Source organism: Elephas maximus, chromosome 2 (genome assembly GCF_024166365.1).
Source record: "Elephas maximus indicus isolate mEleMax1 chromosome 2, mEleMax1 primary haplotype, whole genome shotgun sequence".
NCBI lineage: Eukaryota > Metazoa > Chordata > Mammalia > Proboscidea > Elephantidae > Elephas > Elephas maximus.
This window is the reverse complement of record NC_064820.1, coordinates 118,884,719-118,910,627: the sequence shown is the minus strand read 5'-3', so window position 1 is coordinate 118,910,627 and position 25,909 is coordinate 118,884,719. Positions and strand designations below refer to the sequence as shown.

Below are 25,909 nucleotides of genomic sequence, written 5' to 3'. Positions count from 1 at the left end.
ATTAAAAAAAAAAAGTTGTCCCGTCCTGTACTATCTTCATGATCACTGGTACGTCTGAGTCCACTGCAGCAGCTATTATACAGTGCCTTCCAACCTAGGAGGCTCATCTTCCAGCATTTTATCAGACAATATTCTGTTATGACCCATAAGGATTTTATTGGCTAATATTTGGAAGCAGATAGCCAGGACTTTCTTCCCACCTAACTTACAGGACATAAAAAAGAAAACTAGATACAGAAAGCTGAACCCAGGCTCAGCAGCTTCACCAAAGGGAAGACACTTCTTAGATGGGGGACTCCCTCTCTGGATCTTCTCCAAACCCAGATCCTCCCTTCTCCTCAGTCAGTCCTACTTATAACCTGGGCACCATCCTCGGCTGCTGGACCCTGATGCTCATGTCATCTTCTAGGATCCAGCTCTCCAGCATGGGATCTCAGGAGAAAAGTATCAGCTAGCTTTCCGGTTTGAAGCAACAGGAACTGGAGAAGAAATATACAGAGGACAGCACCGGGCACAAAGAATTGTGTGCAGGATGCAAGTCCATGCTTAACAAAGGGTTGGAAGGAACTGAGGGGCCCTGCTGTGGGGACCCCAGGGGCCATGACGCAGGACACAGAGTTTTGCAAATGCACAGGTGCTGTAGGGAACGACCTGGAACCTCCCCCCTGCATCCCTTCCGTCCATCTGTCCGCCCTTGCTTCACTCTCTAACAATTCAAAGTACTGGGAAATAATACACTGATTAGCTGAATTCAGGTCATAGCTGACCTGTCTGACTGAGGGCAGCAAGATGGAGGATCTGAGTCATGTGTGTGAGAGGAAACCAGGTGGAAAGGATGCTGGCAGCCAGAATTAACTATTATCCGCTGCTAGGAAAGGGAAAGTATTTGGTTAGAAAAGGAACGGATTCAAGGTAAGTTACATGCTCTCTGTTTTAGGACAAACCCCAGGCGTGACTAGAGTTCTTACTCAAGAATGAATAAAAAGGGGGAAAATATTTGGACTTATAGGCAACATATAAAGAACACAGAACTAATGAGTTATAAAAAACAGTTTAAAGCCAAACATTCCATGTCATAAAAGAATGGGCTCAATACTATAAAGAATGAATCAGAGGGAAAAAAAAAGACCTTAGGAAGAATCTCCCCAAATGCAGTAAAAATAACACAGAAATGTAAATAAAAGTATATATGCAAAAGAGACTAGACAATCAGATAACTGAATTCTAAAACAAATTAAGAGCAATAATCAATTAATGGAAAATTTATATATCCCTAGATACGTAACGGTGAAATTTTAGAATTTCATAAATAAAGAAAAAAAATCCTAAACACATCTAGGCAGAGAAAAAACTGGGTTATCTTCAATGAAGCATTATATATGGAAGCTTTTTTAGAAGATAAAACATAAGTTTTACGGTTAAAATCTCCCATTAAAAGATGAAGACTCTCGGAATGACTTCTGTACTCAAAACTGTACACAGTGTCTTCCAGAAATATCAAAGTGGCAGATAAAATTTAAAATATTAAGAGCAGCAAATACTTATTGAAGACTTATAATATGCCAGCCATTGTGCTAAGCATTTTACTTGTATTAATTTAATCTTCATAAAAACTGAATACAATAAAAAACCGGTTACCGTCGTGTCGATTCCGACTCATAGTGACCCTATAGGACAGAGTAAAACTGCCCCATAGGGCTTCCAAGGAGCACCTGGTGGATTTGAACTGCTGGCCTTCTGGTTAACAGCCGAGCTCTTAACCATATTATCCCCACTTGACAAATGAAGACATTGAGGCATACAGAGGTTAAGTATCTTGCCCTAAGTCACACAGTAGATAGAGGCAGCAAGATTTGAACCTATGCAGCCCGGCCCCAGTACCCAGCCTTTTTAACTATCACCCTAAATTGACTGTCCTTAAAGTACAGAGCTGCTATAAGTTGGAATCAATTTGATGACAATGTTTTTTTGGCTTTTGGTTTTTTTTTTTAAGCAAAAAGGAGAACACAGCCCAGGCAAATCCAAACAAATGAACAACAAAAGAACAGTAGTGATATTGATACTAGTCACTAAAAGAAGAGACGGCAATTTGTCAACGATGAAAGATACAGTTTTCAATGAAGAAAAAGAAATGCCAGCTCAAGAGTAAGCAGAAGTTAGCAGTTCCTGCTCCACAGTATGTGTCTAATAAGTACCTGTTAAATGAATGAATGAACTGATGAAGAAGCAAGCAAAGATCAGGCATGAACCCTTATGTACTGAATTTAAAACACAAAAAACATAAAACAAACTACCTAAGAATAAAAAGAAGCTGATGGGAACAGCAGCAAAAAGCAGGGATAGCCAGTTCTGATTTAAGGACTGTTTTGGCTATAAGCATTTGTTAAAAGTGACTGCTATATTAGAGAACAAGCTTCTCATTTTCTTACGTGCAATTTCATTCCTATAGAACAGTCTGTTAAAGCAGAAAACTGCACCCAGAACTGAGCTATATACAAGACACACAAAGCACGTCCCTCAAACAACTACCAGCTACTTCTGTCAGTTCACCACCATGTTAGAGCCACACCCATCCCCATATGATGTACAACTTTCAGCCCAATTTCAGATATAACCCTCCTCCCCTGCTTCAAAATAACTCATAAGCTATACCCCTTTGATGCTCACTTCCACAATCAAACTTTGTATCTTTTTCAAGGTAAACTGACATATTTAGTATAGTACGTATTTCTCAACCATTAACACATGCAAAACTGTGTTGGCACTTTTAATACGTTCCTATCTTTTTTTTTCTAATGTATCACTGATGATGTTCTTACCACCTATTTACCAAAAGTCCTGTGGTTTTTATTGCACAATTTTGCATAGCACAGTGATTTTAAGGAGTGTGTATGTTGCGTTATAGCAGAAATGACTGTACACAAATATACACAGCAATTGTAAAATATTGAATAAGCAGACACTTATCAAACTCTCTATACTACAAACATCTTCTTTGTTATATTAGAGAACTAATTTCTCATTTGTTTATGTGCAATTTCATTCCTATAGAACAAAGAGAACCACAAAAAAATCCTAAAGAATAAAAATTGTACAGTCCATACTCTCTGATCATAAAACAATAAAACTAGTTTTTAATATCTAAAGTGTAACTGAGAAAAAAATACCACTTGGATATTGAAAATCATTCTCTAAAATTCAAGTAAATGAGAAAACAAGTACAGTTATAGACTATTTAGGGAAAAAATACAATAATGAGAACATTACACATAAAAATTTTAAAAAGCAGTAGGAACAGTACAAAAAGGCAAACACAGAAATGTGTTCCTTATTAAAACAAATGAACTGGGTATTAAGTATTAATGAAAGCACATAGAAGGTGTTAGTAAAGACAAAAGCAAAAAGGTCAAAAGTAAAAACAGGTTAAATATAAATAGGTTCTTTGAAAGGGAAGACAAAAGCCCATAAAAATAGTAAAAACGCTAATCAAGATAAAAAAAAAAAAAAAACAGATACCCAAAACAAGCAATAAGAGAGCAAAAATAACTATCGATGTAAGAAATATTAAATATCTGAAGAATCTCAGTGAAATCTTCATAAAATGAAGAATTCTTTTAGCAAATATGAAGCATTTCTACTCAAGGATTAATGTAAGACTTAAACAGACCAAAAATATTTTAAAAACCTTAAAACGTATTCAAAGAATGATTTACAAGACAAACATCAGTTCCACTTGGTTTTACAGGACAGTTCTTAATTTTAAGGTTACAAACTCGGTAGATAGCTAGTACGCAGTAGGCTTCAGAAATGCCAACGTCTTATGTTTGACTGCGTGTATGTGCATCTGTGTGCAAATTAGCTGCTAACATTTACATTTAAAAGTTAAGGTATTTACACAGCATTTTCTAGCTCCACTTTGTCTTCAAAAATTGGAGGGACATCCTGACAACCCAGTTTCACGTGGCAACATGTGGTTGGCATAGAAGAATGGATACCCTCTTTGGATGTGGTAGTTACTCTGGCTTCACTCCAGTACCCCCAGGGCCTACCACCCTTACTTATGGCAGCTTCCTGGCCAGCCTGGTAAGCATTTATGCACGCTACCGCAAACAAACAAAAAAATGCTCCAATGGATAATGATGGAAAATCACTTTTAACTGTTTATGTCAATTTCCATCAAATCCACAGAAATTTTTTGATGGGGTAGGAAGAACTTAATTAATTAAAGATCTTTTGGAAAATTAAATATCACTCATTAAAATAATGTTTCAATAAAGAAAGACAAAGGGAAGATTTGCACTGTAAGTTAAAACGTATCACAAAGCTGCAATAATTAAAATGGTATGGTACAGTGAAACAGAAAAGTCAAATGAAATAGGTCAAGAAGCCCAGAAATCAATGCATATTTAAAATAAAATAAAGACAGCACACCAGATCAGTAGAAAAGGATTTAATTCTTAGGCAGGCAGCACAGCACAGCCTCCAAGGGCACACCGTCTGGAGCCAGACGGCCTGGGCTGGAATATCAACACTGCCATGAGGGCGACTCTGGGCAAGCCAGTGTCCTCATCTGTAAAATAAGTGGATGTAAAACTGTACCTACTCCACAGGATCGCGGTGAGGATTATTAGTTAATATTTGTAAAGTACTGAGAACAGGGACTAATAAACATAGTAAGTGCTGTATGTTGTTGTTGTTAGATGACACTGAGACAGCTCCAATCCGTGTGGTTAAATAAATAAAAGTAAGCAATTTACACTGAGATAACTCTTAACTCCTAGAAGTGAAGAACATGGTGAACAGAACCACCATGAGACCATACAAAAAATTAATGTCAGGATTTAAAAAAGTAAATGGTAAAAAATTAAAGTGGGAGAAAACATACTACCTCATGTCTAATTGTTAATGACCTTTCTAAATATGACAGCCAAGGTAATAAAAAAAAAGAAAACAGATTAGTAGATTTGAATACATAAAAATTAAAAACTTCCGTGTATCAAGCACTAGGAATTAAAAACAAACAGAAACTTGAAAGAAATAAAAGTTCAGATACATATATATATATAATTCTTATAAGTCAGTAGAAAAAGTACATAATCAAGGAATTCACAAAAAATGAGTACTTACCCTGTATGTATGAGAAAAAATGCAACATTATAAACAACCAAAAATTCAAGTTAAAATATTTTCGACCACTAAATTGGCCATGGTTTTAAACATTATAGTGTTGGCCAACAGACAGAGAAACTGGTATGTGACTATACGGAAGATGGAAGAATATACGGAAACAACTTTTCCAGGGATCACTTTGGTAAGATGCTTTAAAAAAAAAACTTTCAAATATTGAGCCCCTCTGACTCAGTAATTCCACTTACAGGACAAAGTTGGAACATAAAGATTTCAATGGAAAAATTTCTATTCACATTTTCAGAAATGAACCAAAATCAAGAAGAAAAGATATGAAGAAACATTTTAAGTTTCAGATGTAATAGTTAGAATTTTCACTTTCTAAAAAATCTAATACTTGTTTTGTAGCACAATTAATCTTTAATATCACCAAATGTCAAAAAACAGTTTTAAAACAAACCTTTTAACAGCATCCTTCTTCTGAGTATCTATTACATCCCACCACTTTGAAAGGTAAGAGATCTCAGACCACATAAATTTCCTCCTTGAGTCTTCTTTCAGCTTTATGACCATGTTATTAAGCATGTACTGAGTCTTGTCTCTAAAGTAGTCATCAAAAGTCTTCAACCAACCTAAATCAAGACACAAATACACCACAAAGGTCTGATTCATATATCTGATTTCAATTCAGTCACATTCCATTGCATTACCTCTGGATACTCTTAGATGTTTCAGTCATATAAAGACACATTTTTAAAGTTTAGCAAATGTTTTCAATTAATGAAAATCAATCTGAGTGGACAGGAGACTCAAAAAAGTCACACTCTAACACTGAAATGATGAAAGTATTCTGAAAACTGCACCAACTCCAATAAGAAATGTGAGAAATGAAAAACATGGTTTAAGGCCAAAAGAGATTTACAATCTAGCATAATTATGGAGCCCTGCTGGCATGGTGGTTAAGAACTCAGCTGCTAATTAAAAGGTCGGCAGTTGGAAGCCATCAGCCGCTCCTTCAAAATCCTATGGGACAGTCCTCTCTGTCCTGTAGGGTCACTATGAGTCAGAATTGACTTGATGGCAATGAGTGGGTAGCATAATTATAAGAGCCCTGATAGAGCAGTTGTTAAGCACTCGGCTGCTAACCAAAAGGCCAGCAGTTCGAACCCACCAGCCACTCCACAGGAGAAAGATGCAGCTTAAACATTACAGCCTTGAAAACCTTTTGGGGCAGTTCTACTGTCCTGTAGGGTCGCAATGAGTCAGAATCGACTTGATGGCAATGGGTAGCATAATTATAGTATATAATTTTATTGTTCACAATTTATCTATACTTTAAGGAATTTTTTAATCTTAAAAATCTGAACAAGTTGACAATATTGCTCTCATGATATGGGATCAAAATTGCATCCTCTGATGCCACATCTAAAAGTACCAACCCAGTTGCCCAGCTGCTTGTTGTAATAGCTGTCAATAAGTTGTACACCTGTAAAAAGTAGAACCAGCAAAAGTTGTGTGACAGATATATTCACAACAATAAAAAAAAAAAAAAAAAGACTTGCCAAGGCTGCTTATGTACAACCAACCAACCAGCTTATGGGATCTGGTTCCTTGGTCATGGCTTCATGGGATATCCCAGTTAAGTGGACTAATAACATATTTAGTGCTTCTGTTCTATCTCCTAGTTCACTGCACAGTGCCTGGAGTCTTAAAAGCATGCAAGCGGTCATCCAAGGGACAACTGGTCTCTAGTTGCCCAACTCAAAGAACGTAATCAATGTCACTAAACTGTACACGTGGAAACATGAGCTGGTGTATGTTTCTGCTGTGTATATTCTCGACAACAACAAAAATAATTTTTTTAAAGTCTATCTAAATAAATAAAGCCCCTACCCATGGAAAAAGTTAAAATCAGGAACAGCAAATTAAAAATATAATCTATATCTAAAACCTAGCAGCAGAACAATAGGTAATGACAACACTGATAGGACTACTGAGAAATAGAATTCAGCCAACAACAGGCACTAGTTCCAGAGAGTTGCTTATCGTTCCTTTTGTTTGGAAGTACAAATTGAGACTAGTCAAACGGCAAATACAGACACATCTATGCAGTTTTTTTGTTTTTTCAAAAAGTATAGATATTGATAGCTTGGCTCTCTGATTTTTTCTACTAAATCACAACTATTCTGATAATTTTATCTGAAGACACTGGCAATTTGGCTCTAAGAAAAAATTTTTTATAAGATTTATCTCCAAATATAACCCTCACATGGCAGACTACTACTAACCAACGCAAGGAACGACCAAGGCAAAAACGTCCACAGCCACAAATTCCACCTGCTGGCGGTAGGCAGAGTGGACACCTTGGAGAATACCTTGTTCCCGTCTATGAAGTCTTACAAGAAGAGGCATTTCTCCATATTCAAGCAGAACTACAGCTCTATTGTTTGTACTTCTAACATGTAAGAAGACTAAAATATTAGGGTCCAGCTGGTTGTCCCTTTTACCTGTCTGCTTTTAAATTAACATTCAATGCATATTATAATCACTGGCCAAAAAAAAAAAAATTTGCTAGGGCAGAAAAAACAAACCATGCCGGCAAAGCAAATATCAGCTTCTAAAAAAGGCACTGCAGCTTTAACTGTATTTATCCTTTTTGCTTTAACCGAAATATCCATCCATTCATTCTACAAATACTTACGGAGCACCTACAACATGACAGGCTCATGAACCTATGAGCCAAAAAAAAAAATACAGTGTAAAATATTCTCTATATGACTTTCTTGCTCTGGGGCACTTTCAAGCTGGTTTAAGCAAGACAATATTGTTTGTTGTTGTTTGCCCTCGAGTTGATTCCAACTCATAGAGATCCTATAGGACAGGGAAGAATTGCCCATAGGGTTTCCAAGGCTAAAATCTTTATGGGAGCGGACTTTCAGGTCTTTTCTCCCTAGGAGCAGTTGGTGGGTTTCAAATGCCAGCCCTTTGGTTAGGAGCAGGGTTCCTTAGCCAAAGAAGGCTTCTTGGATATTCAGCTTTTCCAGGTTTAAATGAAAAGCCTGTAAGCTAAACACAGATTACTCTATAACTTGCCTTGTATAAAGGTCTCTAATGAAATAGTGGTTTGCAAAGAATCCCATCTTGCTTCAGAGAAACTCCTAATCTGGAGCCCTGGCCCAGGGCACTGAGCCAGGATTCACATTTGAATTCCCAGAGATAAGCAAAAACAAAAACAAATCCAACCATGCCAAAACTCCTGAGTTAAAAAATGTCCAGTGCTCAATACTGAGCCTGGGATATAACAGCACCTGATAAAGACTAGCTATCGTCGTCTTTAATTGTCCCTTTCCCATTTCTACCACCATATCAGTAAACCGAAACCCACCGCCGTCAAGTTGATTCCAACTCATAGAGACCCTATAGGACAGGGTAGAACTGCTCCATAGGGTTTCCAAGGCTTTAAATCTTTCCAGAAGCAGACTGCCCCACCTTTTTCCCGTGGAGCTGCTGGACGGTTTGAATCGCCAACCTTTCAGTTAGCAACTGAGTGCTTAACCACCGCACCACCAGGGTTCCTCAACCAGGTAAAAGGGGAGATAAAAACGGTATTGAAAACTACACAATTTATTTAACACATTTAATTACAAATGGTCCCTGACTAGCAACGAGGTTCCTTTGAATCCATTGTAAATCAGTTCTAACGTAAGTCGAATATCTCATTTTTTTCTTTTAGCTTTCATTATTATTATCTTTTATTATCAGTATCTTCATAAATCTGATCTTTATTTGTCTTTGGGAGTTGGTATACGAATGATAACATGGGCAAGTTATGCACTGCAACACTATGTAGTACATATTACTAACAATAAGATGTACAAAAAAAAGACAGTCGTTAAGTATGGTTCAACGTAACTTGAATATGTTGTAAGTCGGACTACCTGTATACTATGCCACATAAACATTATACCAAAAATGCAATATCTTACTTAGACAGTGATTCTTAAACATACTGGCTACCTCAAATCTCAATTTACACAGAATTCACTCTGTGCCTTAGAGCAAGTTAGTGTTATTACCAAACAGAAAACAAAGATTACTACATAGGAAGAATTTACTTTATCAAGTACTATCATAATAAAAACCAAAAAAAAAAAAAAAAACACCAACCAAACCCATCGCCACTGAGTTGATTTCAGCTCATAGTAACCCTACAGGACAGAGCAGAATTGCCCTATAGGGTTTCCAAGGAGCGCCTGATGGATTCGAACTGCCAACCTTTGGTTAGCAGGCATAGCTCTTAACCGCTAGGCCACCAGGGTTTCCACTATCATAATACTTAATGTAATATATGACAGCTGTCTTCGTATCGCAAGATGGAGCTGAGCCCACATGTTCCTAAGTTACACACATCTGTAGCATGCTTATTATACGTGCAACAAAGACAATGTCACTTATTTAAATGGCTCTATTAGAATTATCATCTTTAAAGCATCACATATTTCTTTTACCTACATTTTAACAAAGATCAAAACTAATTTCTAATTATTTGGCTATTAATTAAATTAAAGAACCATGAAGAGTAGAATGCCTCCAAAACTAATTTAATAATAAAATTCCAATAATCTAACATTAAAGTTAAATTTAGAAGAAATGGCCTTTATGAGGACTGATAAGCAAACTTTTCTCTTTTAAGAACAATTACTTATTTTGATCAGTTATAATTTGTTATGAACTACGACCATCTCAAAGAATGGTTTATCACAGGAGTTTTCATTGAGGAATCACAGTGACTGATTAATCCATTTTGCCTTCAACACTTCATCCGCCCTTCAACAACTGGACAGAAAATATGTCAAAGATATTTACGAGAGACAAGAGCCAAGCTCAGAGATGCCAACTGAAAAACCTTCCATAAAACTCATCTATAATAGCTACTAATATCACTACAATATAGCACAATTAATGAAGAATGAACTAAAAGATAGCCTCTTGCAGTTTTCAATATTGAGTAATATAACAGTAAATTAGCTTTTATTGCTCTTATACAATAGAGTAATCAAGTATTCCCTTTTACACGGAACTAGCTCTTTCTTTTTATAAATTACAGTAAAACTACAATTGTACGTTAGCATGAGACTAATCAGAAAGACAGTATTTTATGAAAAGTTGTATGGGATGAATTTTTGTGACATAAAAGTATATTCCTACCTCTAGATTTAATAATCTTAGGACACTGAGTTGCAAACTGATTTCCTTAAGTGGTCAATTCACAGCCTTTTTCTTTCCTGTGAATATACTTGGAAATTGAACCAAGGCTAGAAGAGCATCAAGAATACATTTCAATGTTATTATCTCTTATGACCATTGCCACAGAGTCATTTCTCACTCATGACGACCTCACATTTGTCAGAGTAGAACTGTACTCCATAGGGTTTCAATGGCTAATTTTTTTGGTATTAGATTTCCTTTCTTCTGAGGCACCTCTGGGTGGACTCAAACCTCCTACCCATAAAACAGTTATTAGCTATTTTAAATAAGTCAGGAAAAATTTAAAACAAAGTATGCATAATTAAAAGCTCTACAAACCCACATAAAGGCAAATTCAATAGCACTATTTTATCATTAAAAAAAATTAAGTTCTAAAGTATGCTAATGAATGTTGAAAATTCTACCATATTTTTACACAAATAATGTGTGCCTTCTATAGGGTCGCTAGGAGTCGGAATCAACTTGACGGCACTGGGTTTGGTTTGGTTTTGCTTCTATGTTTGTTTGCCAACCACACCCTCCACCCACAAGGTATTTTCGTATGGGCGCTATGCTAATATTTTTAAAGCAACAGGCTGGGCAAGAGATGCTGTGGTACTGAGCCCTGGACTCCAGAGGGGTTTCCCTGTTCTGCCTCTGAACACACCCCTCTCCAAAGGATAGGTCCACAGGGCCAAGGAACCTGCCCACCTAGGCCCTGCCCTGCCCTTCAGAGTACCAAAGCCCAGAATTCTGTGGCCAAGCCAGTTTCTGGAGTCTGTCAGGGCCCACCTATAAATTCCTACTCAATAGGACTTTCGACCTTGCAAGGTAAAACTTCCCTAGCCTGGGCAGTGACCAAGGGGCTGCAGTTCGTGGAAGGTGTACACAGAGAGTTGGGATGTATCTGAAGAATATCTGCCCCCCACCCGCCGCTCCCCAGTTTAGAACAGGGCTGGGTCTGGGAGAAGGAAAGGAAAGGAAAGGGAGTGGGCTGCCCTATAGGCCAGCTGACTCTAAGCTACCACGTTCCAGGGGAGAACTTCGGAGTCCAAGCAGTCTAAATCCACACCTGGCTTCCAGATCACTGAAATATTTTTTCAGATAGGAGGAAAGTACCTATTTTGTTTAGCAATTTATTAGTTTGATTTACAACGTACAAATATTTAGACATAAAGTGATGTGGGCCTGCGTGTGCTTTTGCTGGACCAGGCCCTGAAAATTTTAGAAGCCGGCCTAGGCACATCCTACAGCCCAAACTTCAAACCAACCAATTCTCATGAATCTACCAGCATCTGATCCAAAGCCTGGGAGAGCTAGAATTAAATAATTGACAGATGAGTGAAATGCATGGCCAACAAGACTAAAAAAAGGTATGTGGAATATACCTACAAATTTATTACTTCAACTAGAAATGAAACCAAAGGCAAACACTACACTACTAGCTTTAACACGTTCACTGCCTGTTCTAATGCTAACCTAATAATCTTTGACCAACCTTTATATTTCAAAAGGCTCTGTCAGCCCTAAGACAATTTAAAATACCCATTGCTAAAAAAGCTCCTCAAATCATTGTGACATTGTTATAGCTTTAACTTTTATAGTAATAATTTTTTTTAATGAGTACATTCATTCCACTCAAAAATTAAATAAGCACCAACTTTCAGGAAAACATGAAAAGATTTTGAGTCAAAAAATCATATTCTGATAACATATTGATACTAAACATTAAAAAATATACTTAAGTTTTGTTACTTCAATTATTTTTTTAATTGTATTGTGCTGTAGGTGAAAGTTTACAGTGCAAATTAGTTTCTCATTCAAAAATTTACACACACATTGTTTTGTGACATTTTTTACAATTCCCGGGTTCTGTCAGTACTCCCCCCCTTTCCTTTTTCACCCTGGGTTCCTCACATCCACTGGTCCTGTCCTGCCTTCTCGTCTTTGCTTTTCGGCAGTGTTGCCCATCTGGTCTCCTATACGTGATCAAACTAAGAAGCATGTTCCTCATGTGTGTTATTGCTTGTTTTATAGGCCTGTCTAATCTTTGGCTGAAAGGTGGTACTTCAGGAGTGCCTTCGGCTCTGAGTTAGCAGGTTGTCTGAGAGCTATAGTCTCAGGGGTTCCTCCAGCCTCTGAAGGAGCTGTTACTTTAATCTTAACATGATACTAGTTTCAAATTTAAAAATAAATACAAACAAGATTCATGAAAAAGAAACTTTCTTTACTTTAGTAATTAAGTTATTCTCTATCAACAAATGAACAACAGGTTTCTTTTATCACACCTCAAATCTTTCAAAATTTGACTGCAACATAGTCTTTTACTTAAGGGGCCACATACACTTTTAACTGGTATTACCATAATTCAAATATGCTGCTGATTAATTTCAATTCCAACATTTGTATCATAAGCTAAACTTTGTTCTTCCCCCTGATAAACTGTGGAAGAGTTTCAATTAATGTCCAGTTTATTCACCCAAACACGTACTAGGCATCTACTAAGGGCAAAGCAACAAAGCAAAGCTAAATGAAAACTGACTCTACAGTAAAAACAGGAACAAAATGCTGTAGGGATAAGGAAATGGTAAATTCCGACCAGATGGGCAGAAGAGAGCTTCTCGAGGGAAAAGGTAGTCATCCCAAATAGAGGGAAGAGCTCATGGAAAAGATACTAAGACATGAAGCTATGTGTCAATCTCAGGTAGCAGAAGGCCATTGGGTACGGCTGGACCTCAACATACATGGTGGAAATATGGCAGGGAAAAAAGACAGAAATAGAAGTGGGGCGTCTGATCACTGAAATCTTTCTAAAGCATTCTTGTTGTTTCTTGCCGAAAACTTTTTGAGGAAGGAAGTTAATATTCCTGATCTGTGCTTTCAGAAGTAACTATAGTAATGATGAAGAATAGACTAAAAAGGTAAAGGAGAAGCAGAGAAACAGGAAATGAGACCACTAAAATAATTGTTTAAAAAAAAATGGCTAAGGATTGCAATTTTTTTTTTTTTTTTTTTAGCCATTTAAAAAAAAAAATGTTTAAGGATTGCAAGGAAACCCTGGTGGCATAATGGTTAAGTGCTATGGCTGCTAACCAAGAGGTCGACAGTTCGAATACACGAGGCGCTCCTTGGAAACTCTATGGGGCAGTTCTACTCTGTCCTATAGGGTCGCTATGAGTCAGAATCGACTGGACGGCAGTGGGTGGTTAAGGATTGCAATGGAAGCAGAAATGGGGAAATAAGGGGCCAGGGAGACAACAAGAATAGAATTTAGAAACCGATTAAAGTTTTCAGAAGAGAGTAAGGGAAGAGTCGAAGGCGAGGCTGAGGTTTTCCAAAGACTGAAGAAGATAAACCTGCTGGTTCTTCTAAATGCTTTTGAACTCAAGTTTCCAAAATCATCTAACCTTTTTCCAGGTGATTCAGTGTCATATAACAGTTTTCTAAGCATATCATCTTCACTACCATTAAGCTGTTGGAGATACAGCACTTTTTGAATCCATGTAAGATGCTGTCACTGGAAACTTCATCCCACATCACAAGCACCCATTTGCATGACTGTCAGCACAGCTGGGGTTTTGTTCATATGCGGCAGCTGCGTCAGTGTAATATCCAATTGTGACCCTGTATTATATTGCTTTTCCAAGTCTCCTTTAAAAGACTGCATACCTTGATACTTGATACCTGCACTTGTGAGATCAACTTCCAAAATTAATTTCTAAATCTGTGCTGATGTAATTTCCCCCCTATGTTAAGGACTCCAGCCGTAAGCATCTTTTAACTGTCACCGACTGAGGTCGCTTCAGGCCTAACAAGTCTTCCCCCAAACAGAACTTGGTTGTTTGAAATAATAGTGTCCATAATATGAGGGACATTATTGAAAGTCACAGAAATAGTGAACTCCTCAAGGGATTACTCTTAGGGTATGTGAGGGGGCTACTCTGCCTTATGGTCAGGCAAATGCTGGAAAAATTATCAAAGTTTCTAGAAGAAATTGCTTTAAAACTAGAAAATACTGCTTCTAAATAATTTCATAATTGTAAAAAATGTAGCCATGAGGAAAACCACTCACCATCTCATGTACTAATGTAGTATTTAAGGACAAAGACATCCATTTTAATAAGGAGAGAACAAAAAAAAAAAAAAATCAGAAGGAAACAAGGATAGGAAATAGTGCGGTAAGCTGTCTGTTTTTGCAAGACACTTAGTAAAAATCATTTTTTATAATTAATAACACTAAAGGGATGACATTTCACTTGGAAACCCTTAAAAGACTTTCCTCCTAAATGCCCTGCCTGTGGTTTCAGTAAGTGTAACCCACAACGGGCAATATTAAATAATGGTTATGGGTCCTGATTCCAGAGCCAAATATCCTGGGTTCAAGCCCAGCTCTGCCACGGACAAATTACTTAACCTCTGTTGCGCCTCGGTTTTCTTATCCATGAGATGAGGGTAATGATAAGACTTTTGCCATAAAAGTGCTGTGAGGAGTTCCTACTGTTGTTGTCTTATGCCGTGGAGTTGATTCCGACTCATGGTGACCCCATGTGTTACAGAGTAGAACTGCTCCATACAGTTTTCTTGACTGTAATCATTATGGAAGCAGATCTCCAACCCTTTTCTTCCACAGTGCCACCTGTGTGGGTTCAAACCACCAACCTTTCGATTACCAGCTGAGTGCAAACTATTTGCACCACCCAGGGACCTGTGCGAGACAAGGAATAATAGATTTATGTAGAGTGCCTAGACCAGTGCCTGTAACACAGTAAATCCCATAAGTGTTGGCAGTTATTTGTCTTTCCAGGAGATTGGTAAACTCTGAAGCATGCTCGCCTAAGGACAGGCTCACCTTAGAAAAAGGTAACCAAAATGAGGGGAATCAAGAGAGACGTGTCATGATCACCTACATCTTTAACACACTGCTTCACTTGTGTGCTGCTCAGGGAATGCAATCCAATGAGAACCCAAGCCATCTGGAGTTCTTTCCTCTAACAAGGAACCTCAATACACCAATTCCAGAGTTCTCTTTAAAAAGAGAATTCTAAATAACCATGTAAATATTTAACTTTTAAACATTACCATTTTCTTAACAACTAAGGTTGCCAGATAAAATACAGAATGCCAAGTTAAATTTGAATTTCTGACAAACAAGGAATAAATTTTTAGTATAAGCATGTACCATGCAATATTTAGGACATACATACAGTGAAAAATAATTCATTTTTTTAATTGGAAATTCCAATTTAACTGAGCATCCTGAATTTTTATTTGCTAAATCTGACAGCCCAATTAATTCTAAGTCCAGATAAATGTGCTAAATTGGCTACTGCCCCTAATGCAAGAAGGAAAGAAATAGAATCATTTGGACTAAATAAAGTCTTTTAAGGGGATGTACAGTACATGTAAACAATATGAGTTTTGGAATCAGGCAAACCTGAGCTTCAATTCACCAGACTCTGCCAATTTATAACTGAATGATCTTGAACAAATTACCATAAACTACTTTGGCCTCAAGGAGCCCTAGTAGTACAATAGTTAAGTGCTCGGCTGCTAACCAAAGGGCTGGTGGTTCGAACTCAGCAGCTGTTCCACATGAGAAAGACCTGGCAACCTGCTCCCATGAAGATTATAGCCTAGAAAACCCCACGGGGCAGTTCTACTCTGTCACATGGGTTCACTATAAGTCAGAATCAACAGCACCTGACAACAACCTTGGCCTCACTGCCTTCACCTGTTAAATGGGGTTTAACTTGCCACTTTTCAGGATTGCAGAAACGATTACATAAAATAGCACGTGCCTGGCGCTCCCCTGATGCAGGATAGGCAATGAATGCTAGCTTTCAGTTCTTTTTCCTCATACTATATAGCTCCAGCAACTCAAATTTCCCTTCATGGTAGCCAAAACCAAAGAACCCACTTTATCCTGCTGCAGCTAAACAGAAGAAAGCATTCCTCAAACTGTGACCACATACAAAACCTCTCCCCTTACTGACCACCTCACTCCAGTCGAGTTCAAAGTTTCCAGGAAGGTAGTGCCCACCTGTATGGGCATTACCCAACTCTTATTGACCAGAATTGTCTTCTTATGACCACACTTTACAATATTTGAACAAAAGTTTTAATATGTTACACTATGATTTCCTCACGTTTTTATTCTATTTGACAAACTTACTTAGAATAAGGATACATAAACAAACTCTTTCATTTCAAATTATCATGTAATGCTAAATGCAAAAATCTATTTTCTTAATTTTACCAAAAAAAAAAAAAAAAAGGCTGAAAATCTAATAATTAATTTGAGTCAAAAATTCTGCAAAAGGACTGCAAATGCACAACAGAAAATTATTTTCCAGTCTGACTCTTGGGCTTAGGTCTTCCTACTATTTTATAGTCATACCACATGGGGGATTATTTTCTCATATTCATTTTACAAATTACTTAACTAACAATATGCTATCCAACATTCCATTTAGCATACCTTATCTTCTCTCTGTGATTTCTTTGAAGGAAAATTAACTAAATAGTTCAGCAGTCTAACTAGTAGGATGCAAAGAATTAAGATTGTAGATACAAAGGTGCCGTAATTGTGTTTTAATCAGCTTATTAAATACAACATGAACATGTATCAATCAACTACCATTTAATTTCATGGTCTATGATTCAAAACTTTTCAAAAGGACAACAGTACAAAGTTATCAGCATTTACTTAATAATTCTTTCCCAATTTTGTTTTAACTCATGTGAACCATATAAATATTGTGTGACAACTGTTACATGTCCTTATAAGCTGGAAAAAGGAATTAGGAATTTTATTAAGATATAAACATAATTTGAAATTTACCTTTTCTTGCGGGAAAATTACCAAAATGATTCAGGAAGCAAAATGTCTACATATGTACAAACACAGCAACATAAATTTTTTAAGTTAGGGTGCTAAACATAGGAAACTTTTAAAAATCTTTTTGAAATATTTCTATCCACAATAGACAAAAATTCACTGATGAAACAAACTATCGAGCTAAAGCTTGTTTTAAATTGTTGCTGCAGAAAATGCAAACAAATCTCTATAAATCGCATTTAGAAAGTAAGTTGCCCAATGACACATTCGTTTAGAAGTATTATACAAAGATTTCCCATTACTGAGTCACATTTTGACTTGGAATGCACGTGCACATACTTTTTCTCTTTTTTTCCCTCTTGCACAAGTGGTTTTTCATGATCTGAATGATTCAGTTTTTCACAGAATAATTTACTTTATCTAAATTCTACCTTTGTTAAGGAGTGGTGATATGAAAATTAGTAAGAAAGTCAGCAGGTTCTTTTCTCTAGCATTCTGCTTGATAGCAAAAATTGCTTTAGTTTTAAAAGACCTGTTTCTGACCATTACTTTTTCCTCAAGTGGAGAAGGGCCTGAGGGTAAGGGTCATTAACATCTTTTACCAAGACAAAAAGATTCAACTCTGGTTGCTAGGATACCAACAAACAGATTCATTTATTGTAGTCAGAAAGTTAGTTGGGATGTCTTCTCACAAAACAACATACTAACACAAGAACAGTAATGCAAAAAAAAAAAAAATCTAAAAGCAGAGGCAACCCCTCCCTTGAAGAGCTTAATGCCTTCTGTTGTCGGTATTAGCAACTCTAAAGATTAGATAGGAAGCTTAGGGGGCAATGAGTTTATGTTAATGGAGGAGTGACAATTTGGAAAAGGAGGGTGAGAATGGTTGCACAACTTGAAGAATGTAATCAATGTCACTGAGTTGTACATGCAGACATTGTTGAATTGGTATATTTTCAACAACAAAAATAAAATCCATTATTTAAAAAAAAAAAAAGACGACGACGACACAGAGGCCCCACCTGGTCTGTCCTGAGATCAGCATGGCCTCATTCCCTTGTCTAGTGCATTTTATATACGGTTATTTCCAAAAGGAATAGAAATAAGTAGACAAAAGGAAGGAGGGAAGTTAAAGGAAATTGTAGGCCAAGGAGTAAGTCAAATGTTTCATCTGAGTCTGAAGAGTCAGTTTCATTCATTCCTCAACCTATTTAACCAAATGTACTGACCACGTACTAAGCGCCAGTTAGGAGTCCCCAGCTGGCACAAATGGTTAAGTGCTCAGCTGCTAACTGAAAGGCTACCAGTTCGAATCCACTCAGAGGCGTCTCAGAGAAAGGTCTGGTGATCTACTTCTGAAAAGTTCGCAGCCACTGCAAACCCTACAGAGCAGTTCTACTGTGACACATGGCAGGTTGCCATGAGTCGGAATCAACTAGACAGCAACTGGTTTGGTACTGGTACATGACAGTTACTGCTGCAGGCATTAGAGACATCAGGGTTAATAACACAAAGTTCCAGCCCTCAATGAACAAAAGTATAGTAAATGGTCTGTGATATGTGCACACACTGAGTGTTGTACAGCACAGAGTGAGAAAGCTAGGGAGGGACACAGAAGTGAGAGGCCTCACGCGCATTTAGCAATTACCATATACCAAGTGTTGTTCTACGCAGTGAGAGAGTTTAACAGAAGACACAGGCTCTCCGTTACTCACGTTTTCTCTAGTGGGAGATCCAGGTAAACTAAAAAACTAGCAGGGAAATATTCTAGTTCCATTCTCTACCTGTGCAACCTTGACAAATTGGTAATGTGTTTGTAAGTAAACAGCAGCACTAACCTCCAAGGTTACTGTGAGCATTAGATGAGATGTTTATAAAACATTTGGCACACTGCCTGGTAAACCACAGATTTCATTATTACAGTTAAGTGCTCACATTGCAGAATAACAAGAAATGAGACTGGTGAATATTATGGATGGAAGAAAAAGGGAAAGGATAACAAAGGTGTTTTCTTTTTTTAACATCAAAAAAGGAAGAGCGGTGGGCTTCATACAAGGATGACTCAAAAGGTACACTGTGAAGTGTCTTTACAAACTTACAATGAACATTATACAATGAGGGTTACCTCACATACCCAATTAAGTGACAAGAATATGGTTAGCAATGCATGATTGGCAGAGAGAAAGAGAGAACAATTCAAATACTGCACGCGGCTCGTCCACTATTTTGTTCCAAATGTAAATATTTCAGAATGAGATTTAAAAAAAAAACTGCACTCCCCCAGGCAGTCTCAGAACCCACATATGAAGCGTGAGCCCCTCATCAGTCTAGTAATCAAAGACAGATGTTTTCAACGCCCGTCCCCTAAACGCAAAGTTAGGATTTAATCTGAGCGGCAAAGTTGGTTAAGCAGGCTGGCAGTCTGAACCCACCCAGGAGGTGCCTTTGAAGTCAGGCCTAGCAATCTGCTCCCAAAAGGTCACAATTCTGACCTCTGGAGCAGTTCTACTCTATACACATGGGGTCGTCATGAGTCAGAATCGACTCCACGACAACCAACAATGACAACTTAACCTAGTTCTCAAGCAGATAAAAGGAATTTTGATCAGATATGATTTTCATCCCCTTTTGTACTTTATGATTAACCCTTACTTAGATACTACTCCCCTGTATGATCTCCATTTTAGAGGTATGCTAATAAATGTGCCCACGGTCACATGGCAGTAAAGAGAACTGGGATGTCTGCCTGCGTCATTCTGTCTGCCTCCAAATCTCTAAAGTCTTTCTAAGATGCCTGGCTAACCCTGAATTTGGATTTGAAGGAGCACACTGAAACTCAGGAAGAATATGCAAAATATATATGAGGACAAGTTAGAATAACAGGTATTTGTAGGAAAAGATATCAAGACTAAAGACAGAATCAAAGTGATGTGTGGCAATGGGTCACGACAAACTTCCACAACAGCATTCATTTCACATATGCTCTATACCTCCTGTGCGCAGAAGTATTCTGGAAATTCAAACATGCCAGCATCCATGCTCTATCTCCTAGGCTGCATCTCACATTCAAAGGCAGCACACGCACACACACACACACAAACAGTTCTAGTGATGTCCAGGGACAATGTACAAGTTACACTGTCTTAGAAATAACAAGAAAGGAAAACACGTCATAACAAGATAAATGAATGCTGGGAATAAAGAAAAAACAATTCAAAGTCCTAGGTGAATACTGATGCCTCTGATAATACTGATTGAATTGAGAAAAGTAACAAATGAAAGTATAAGTCCTTCATAAGAAGTCTCTGGAAGTACAAACTCACCCCGCCCCCCCAAAAAAATGCTACAATTCAGTAGGCATTTACTCTGTGCTTATGTGCTCGTCATACCATCTTACCAACATGTATGTACATCAAAATATATCTCATTGTCATTTTAGCCATTTCTCCTTACCTCGGGGGAAAAAAATCTGTCCCCACATAAGATAACAATGATAATAATGATAGTGTGTGGGTGTGTGGCTACTTTTCTGACATGTACCATGCCGTCACATTTTCACCCCATGAAGTAGATACTATTGTCCCAAATCTCCAGGTGAAAAACACGAGTCTTGGGGGATCTAGTAACATGCCTAAAGTCATCCAGCTAACACCAGTGGAGCTGGGACTCAAACCCATGTCCTCCTGACATCAAGACAAAGCTCTTCACCACCACTTTATCCTGCTTCTCCACTTTAAAGTTCCACACTTTCCCATGGGCACTCTGCCTTGCTTAATGCAGAGTTTACAGACACTCAATAAATCTCCCACACAACACTACAAAGTAGTTACTGAAATGAACAATGAGTACCTTTAATGCGTACGACTTTTCACCCCCAAGAGCTAAGACCTTCTTATGATTATGACTGTTCCACACTACAGAAGCAGTATTCTTGAATAGCACATAAACTGATAAAATGAGAACACTAAGATCCAGTGATACATATGCAGAATATGTTAGTGTTAAAAGTCAGAGAAAAATGGCTCAAAAATTTGAGATGCAGGCTCCATTAGATTCTCATTAAAAGACTCTGTGCCTAAAGAGACTTAACCTCTCATTTTTTTGAAGTGCGAATTTTACCTGGGTCGTTATGGGAATGGGGCACCACGAAGACTTGAAGGGACTCAGTGTCCCACTCATGAGATTCATATGTAATATCAAATCCTTGCTTCCAAACTCCACCATCTGGATTGTCAAAAGGAATTAGACTGTAAACATCCAGCATCTAAAAATATAAAAGCAAAAAAAAAAAAATTCTTAAAAGGTTACTCAAGTATAGACATTACTAATTTAAACTTAATGTTGATAAATACTCGCTAAAAACTACTCACTGCTATACTCTCCATATATATTGTATAAGATGAAATTATTTCTGTAGAAGTTAAGTGAAGATTTAATAATCACTGAAAGGCTTAAAAACGTTTCTCTGCTACATGACTGTCCTGAACTACCTGATAATTCCCTCACCCACCTGCCTCTAATAAAACTAATCCCATTCAATTCCTTCTTCCCTTACTTTATTTCTGCTACAATTTAACAGGAATTTATAGGAACTGAGCAGCAGACAAAAAAATTCTGATGAAATCAGATTATAATCAAAATGTTTCACAATTTTCAAATACCGTACTGAAAATGATTTTTTACTTTTTTGGGGATGTCTTCATTTTACCATCAGTCTCTCATATTTTTAAAATCCACATCTGAATGAAAATGCATCTGTAGCTATTTTTCCCTTCAGCATATTTATGCTTACCTTTTTAATTCTAAAAATAAAACTATGACAAGGTTAACTAGGCATAATCATTCAAAAATGGAGGAAATTTTCAAAATTGAGATTTAACCTCTTAATGTGTAAACATTTTCTAAGTTTCCAATGCAGTTTCCTTCTAGCTGATAATCTACTTGGACACAAAGGAAAAAATATTGCCAAAACAACCTCAAACTTAGTTTTAGTCTTCACACTCTCTATAATACTAAATGTGACAAAGAACACAGCTGAACAATCTTTTGTAAAATGTTATCTTAAAATTAATTAGGATATAAAAACTATAACCTTATTTATAAATGGGTTACAAAAAATTTCAAAGATAACAAGCAAATTATATAAAGGAGAATACAAAGTATTTTAAGGCAATAACGTATCTCCAGCTATGACATTTACGACTTTAGTAAAGAAAATAAAACCCTCCCAAGGATGAGCCGACAAATCTTTGGGGAGCCAGCTGGGCAGGAGGGCATGTTAGCAGTCTGTTATTTCTTCCAGTTCTTTCTTCAGCCCCACAGCTCTCCCAGTTCTTTCCTTCCTGACTCTGCCTGCTTCCCACGGTTGCTCCGTAACCCCTTTCTCTCCAGCCCACAGTTAGACAAAAAAAAAAAAAAGAGTTTTTGTTGTTCCCTTAGCATGGTGACATAGGCTTGGTACTTAAAAATATAAAACAGCCAAGCCTCACAGAAATGGACTTTGCAAAGCACAGGATTCTGATCCTATCAGTCTGGCCACACATCAGCTGCTTTGGCTGCAGGTACAAGGCCTGTCCCTAGCTTCCCGCCTGCCTGTCAGCCATGGTCTCCAAATTATATCATGTTTTACGGCCCTAGGAGTTAAGTGAAAAATACTGCTTTAAAGCAAGGCCAGAAGCCAACTCACTTTATCTGACTTTAAAATATTCACCTTTAGGGTCCTCCCACCAAGTTCCAGTTTCTGGCCAAAGGCACAAGATTAAACACAGTCCTCTGCTACCTGGCAGCAAAGTCCTCTGTTGCCTGGTAGGAAAGTCCTCTGCTACCTGGCAGGACAGAGCAATGACAGTGATACACCCTGAGTTTAAGAAAGGCACAGTCCTTTCTGACTCTGGTTTTTAGCTCCACTGCCCTTGAGCAAGCAGTGCTACTCTGTAACACATAGGTTCACCATGAATTGGAATCAGTTCTATCGCAATGGGTTCAACTCTTGGTTTTTACCCTTGACAATAGCACTGTCCAGTAGAAATATAAGCCACATACATCAGTTTAAATTTGCTAGTAAAACAAAACAGGTGAAATTAATTTAATGATACATTCCTCTTAAACCAGTATATCCAAACTATTATCTCAAGAAATAATCGATATAAAAAATTAATAAGATATTTCCCATTTTCTAATGTCTTCAATATCTTGTGTGTATTTTAAACTTAGAGCACATCTCAATTAAAGCTAGTCACATTTCAAGTGCTCAGGAGCCACATGTGGCCAGTGGCTTCCATACTGGACAGCACAGCTCTAGAAGACTTCCTTCCCCCTTTACCACAGAGTATTCAACAATGACAATATATATATACTGTTACACTGCATGAAATCTACACTTGATCCAACAGCTATACAGTAAAATAGGGCTTTTCTCTCACTCACCAAAGAAGGTCTAGAAAATCTCTTTGACCAAATTTAAACCTTTAAAGGTTTTCAAGTCCTACAGAAAACCAAACCTGAAAAGGATACAAAAAGGCTGTTTTCATATAAGTATAAAATAATAAAATTAGGAGAAAGCACAGAACCATAGACTTTTATCACAAAAAAGAACATTAATGATCAAGAGACTAATCAAATTACTTTTGTTGTTGTCGTTAGGTGCCAGCGAGTCCATTCCGACTCATAGCGACCCCATGCACAACAGAATTAGTAATTCTGCCCGGTCCTGCGCCATCCTCACAATCGTTGTTATGCTTGAGCTCATTGTTGCAGCCACTCTGTCAATCCACCTCGTTGAGGGTCTTCCTCTTTTCCGCTGACCCTGTACTCTGCCAAGCATGATGTCCTTCTCCAGGGACTCATCCCTCCTGACAACATGTCCAAAGTATGTAAGACACAGTCTCGCCATCCTTGCCTCTAAGGAGCATTCTGGCTGTACATCTTCCAAGACAGATTTGTTCGTTCTTTTGGCAGTCCATAGTATATTTAATTTTCTTCACCGACACCACAATTCAAAGGCATCAACTCTTCTTCAGTCTTCCTTATTCATTGTCCAGCTTTCACATGCGTATGATGTGACTGAAAATACCATGGCTTGGGTCAGGCACACCTTAGTCTTCAGGGTGACATCTTTGCTCTTCAACACTTTGAAGAGGTCCTTTGCAGCAGATTTACCCAATGCAATGCGTCTTTTGATTTCTTGACTGCTGCTTCCATGGCTGTTGATTGTGGATCCAAAATGAAATCCTTGACAACTGTCCTCCATGGGTGACCCTGCTGGTATCTGAATACCAGTGGCATAGCTTCCAGCAACACAGCAACACACAAGCCCCCAGAGTATAACTAACTGACACACACGTGGGGATCAAATTACTTTACAAAGACAGAAACTGAAATCTAAAGAGTTTAAAGTGACTTAACAAGTTCAAACAGGTAGCAGATCAAGTCTTTAAAAAAAAAAAAAAAAAAGCCCAGAGGTTATTAATAAACGTATACATCACCTGCACATCTGAATTCTGACTTCCACTTTGTGAAGCAAACAGACAGTCTTCGGGGTCGACTGGGAGGGATAATTGTTGCGATGGCAGACGATGTGAGCCAGCACCTTGACTGATGTTGCCTTGTGAATTTTTCGTACCATCCTCCACAGACTCACTCAAATTGATGACCGAGTCTCTAATATTTGAGATGATCTCATTATTTTCAGCTAGCAAACGCTCCAAATGGTCTATTTTTTCTTGCAACATTGAGAGCTGGCCCTACAATAAAAAAGAAAAAGGCAGCTATATGAAACTCTAATATAGCTCTGCTGAGGCACACTTTTTTTTTTTCTATTTTAAATTATGTGCCTGCCCAAGAGGACAGCCACTCACCCTTCACCTTCCACTTGTGTAAGTGGGATCACAGGAAGCATGAACAGCTGGCAGGGTCAAAACACTAACTTACAGCAGAAAATCTTCTCCATGGCTGCAATCTTTGTTTAATCACAATTTAAAACATGCAACAGAACCACCAAAAAATTCTGGGGTATATTTTCTACTACAAGAGCCAGCCCTGAAAGAAAGATCTTTGGGTATCTGGAATCACTAAGTACAGAATACCAGATTATATTCAGGCATGAAATATTCAATTTACACATAACTGATTCTAGTTACTTGAAAACATCAAAAAGTATAAACCTAGAAAAGACCATTCATCTCAATCCATAACACTAGTGGACAATCCCATATAAGAAATATCAGCTATAGAAAAATCAGTCAACTCTTAACTAGCTGTGTGCATGAAGAAGACTGGCATGAATGTCCCCCAAGTAACCGCACTATAAATCATCTATGCTGCTTTTACTATACTGTGTGACTTTTTGTTTTTTTAAATTAATCTTTACATCAACAGACTTGCTGTCTCGATAATGTAAACCTTGTTACATAGAATAAGTACCTCTGCTTATGGATTCTAAGCACCATGAGAACAAGGACGATGTTTATCTGTTCACTCCTATCTCCCTCCAGGGTTCCAAGTACATAGGAGATACTCATGTATTTGTCAAATGGCCCTCAGATTTCTGGAACTCAACAATAATTCACTGGTGAACACCCATTGTACAAGCCATAACGCTACATGCTGGGAAGACATCTATGAATAAGATATGGCTCTCTGTCCAGAGGGACAAAGAACCCACAGGGTGACACTGTAACTACCAACAGCCTACCCCCA

At 37.7% G+C, this 25,909-nt stretch overlaps 1 protein-coding gene across 1 annotated transcript in view; it reads right to left on the bottom strand.

Moving 5' to 3' along the window:
- Positions 1-25,909, bottom strand: part of MAN2A1 (mannosidase alpha class 2A member 1) — a 180,989-nt gene that overhangs the window by 128,685 nt on the left and 26,395 nt on the right. The window contains exons 2-4 of the mRNA XM_049871853.1: positions 24,697-24,954; positions 21,332-21,476; positions 5,588-5,759 (exon numbers count right to left, since the gene is read on the bottom strand). Of these exons, the coding sequence (XP_049727810.1) occupies positions 5,588-5,759; positions 21,332-21,476; positions 24,697-24,954 (575 nt within the window). The remainder of the gene's footprint in view (positions 1-5,587; positions 5,760-21,331; positions 21,477-24,696; positions 24,955-25,909) is intronic.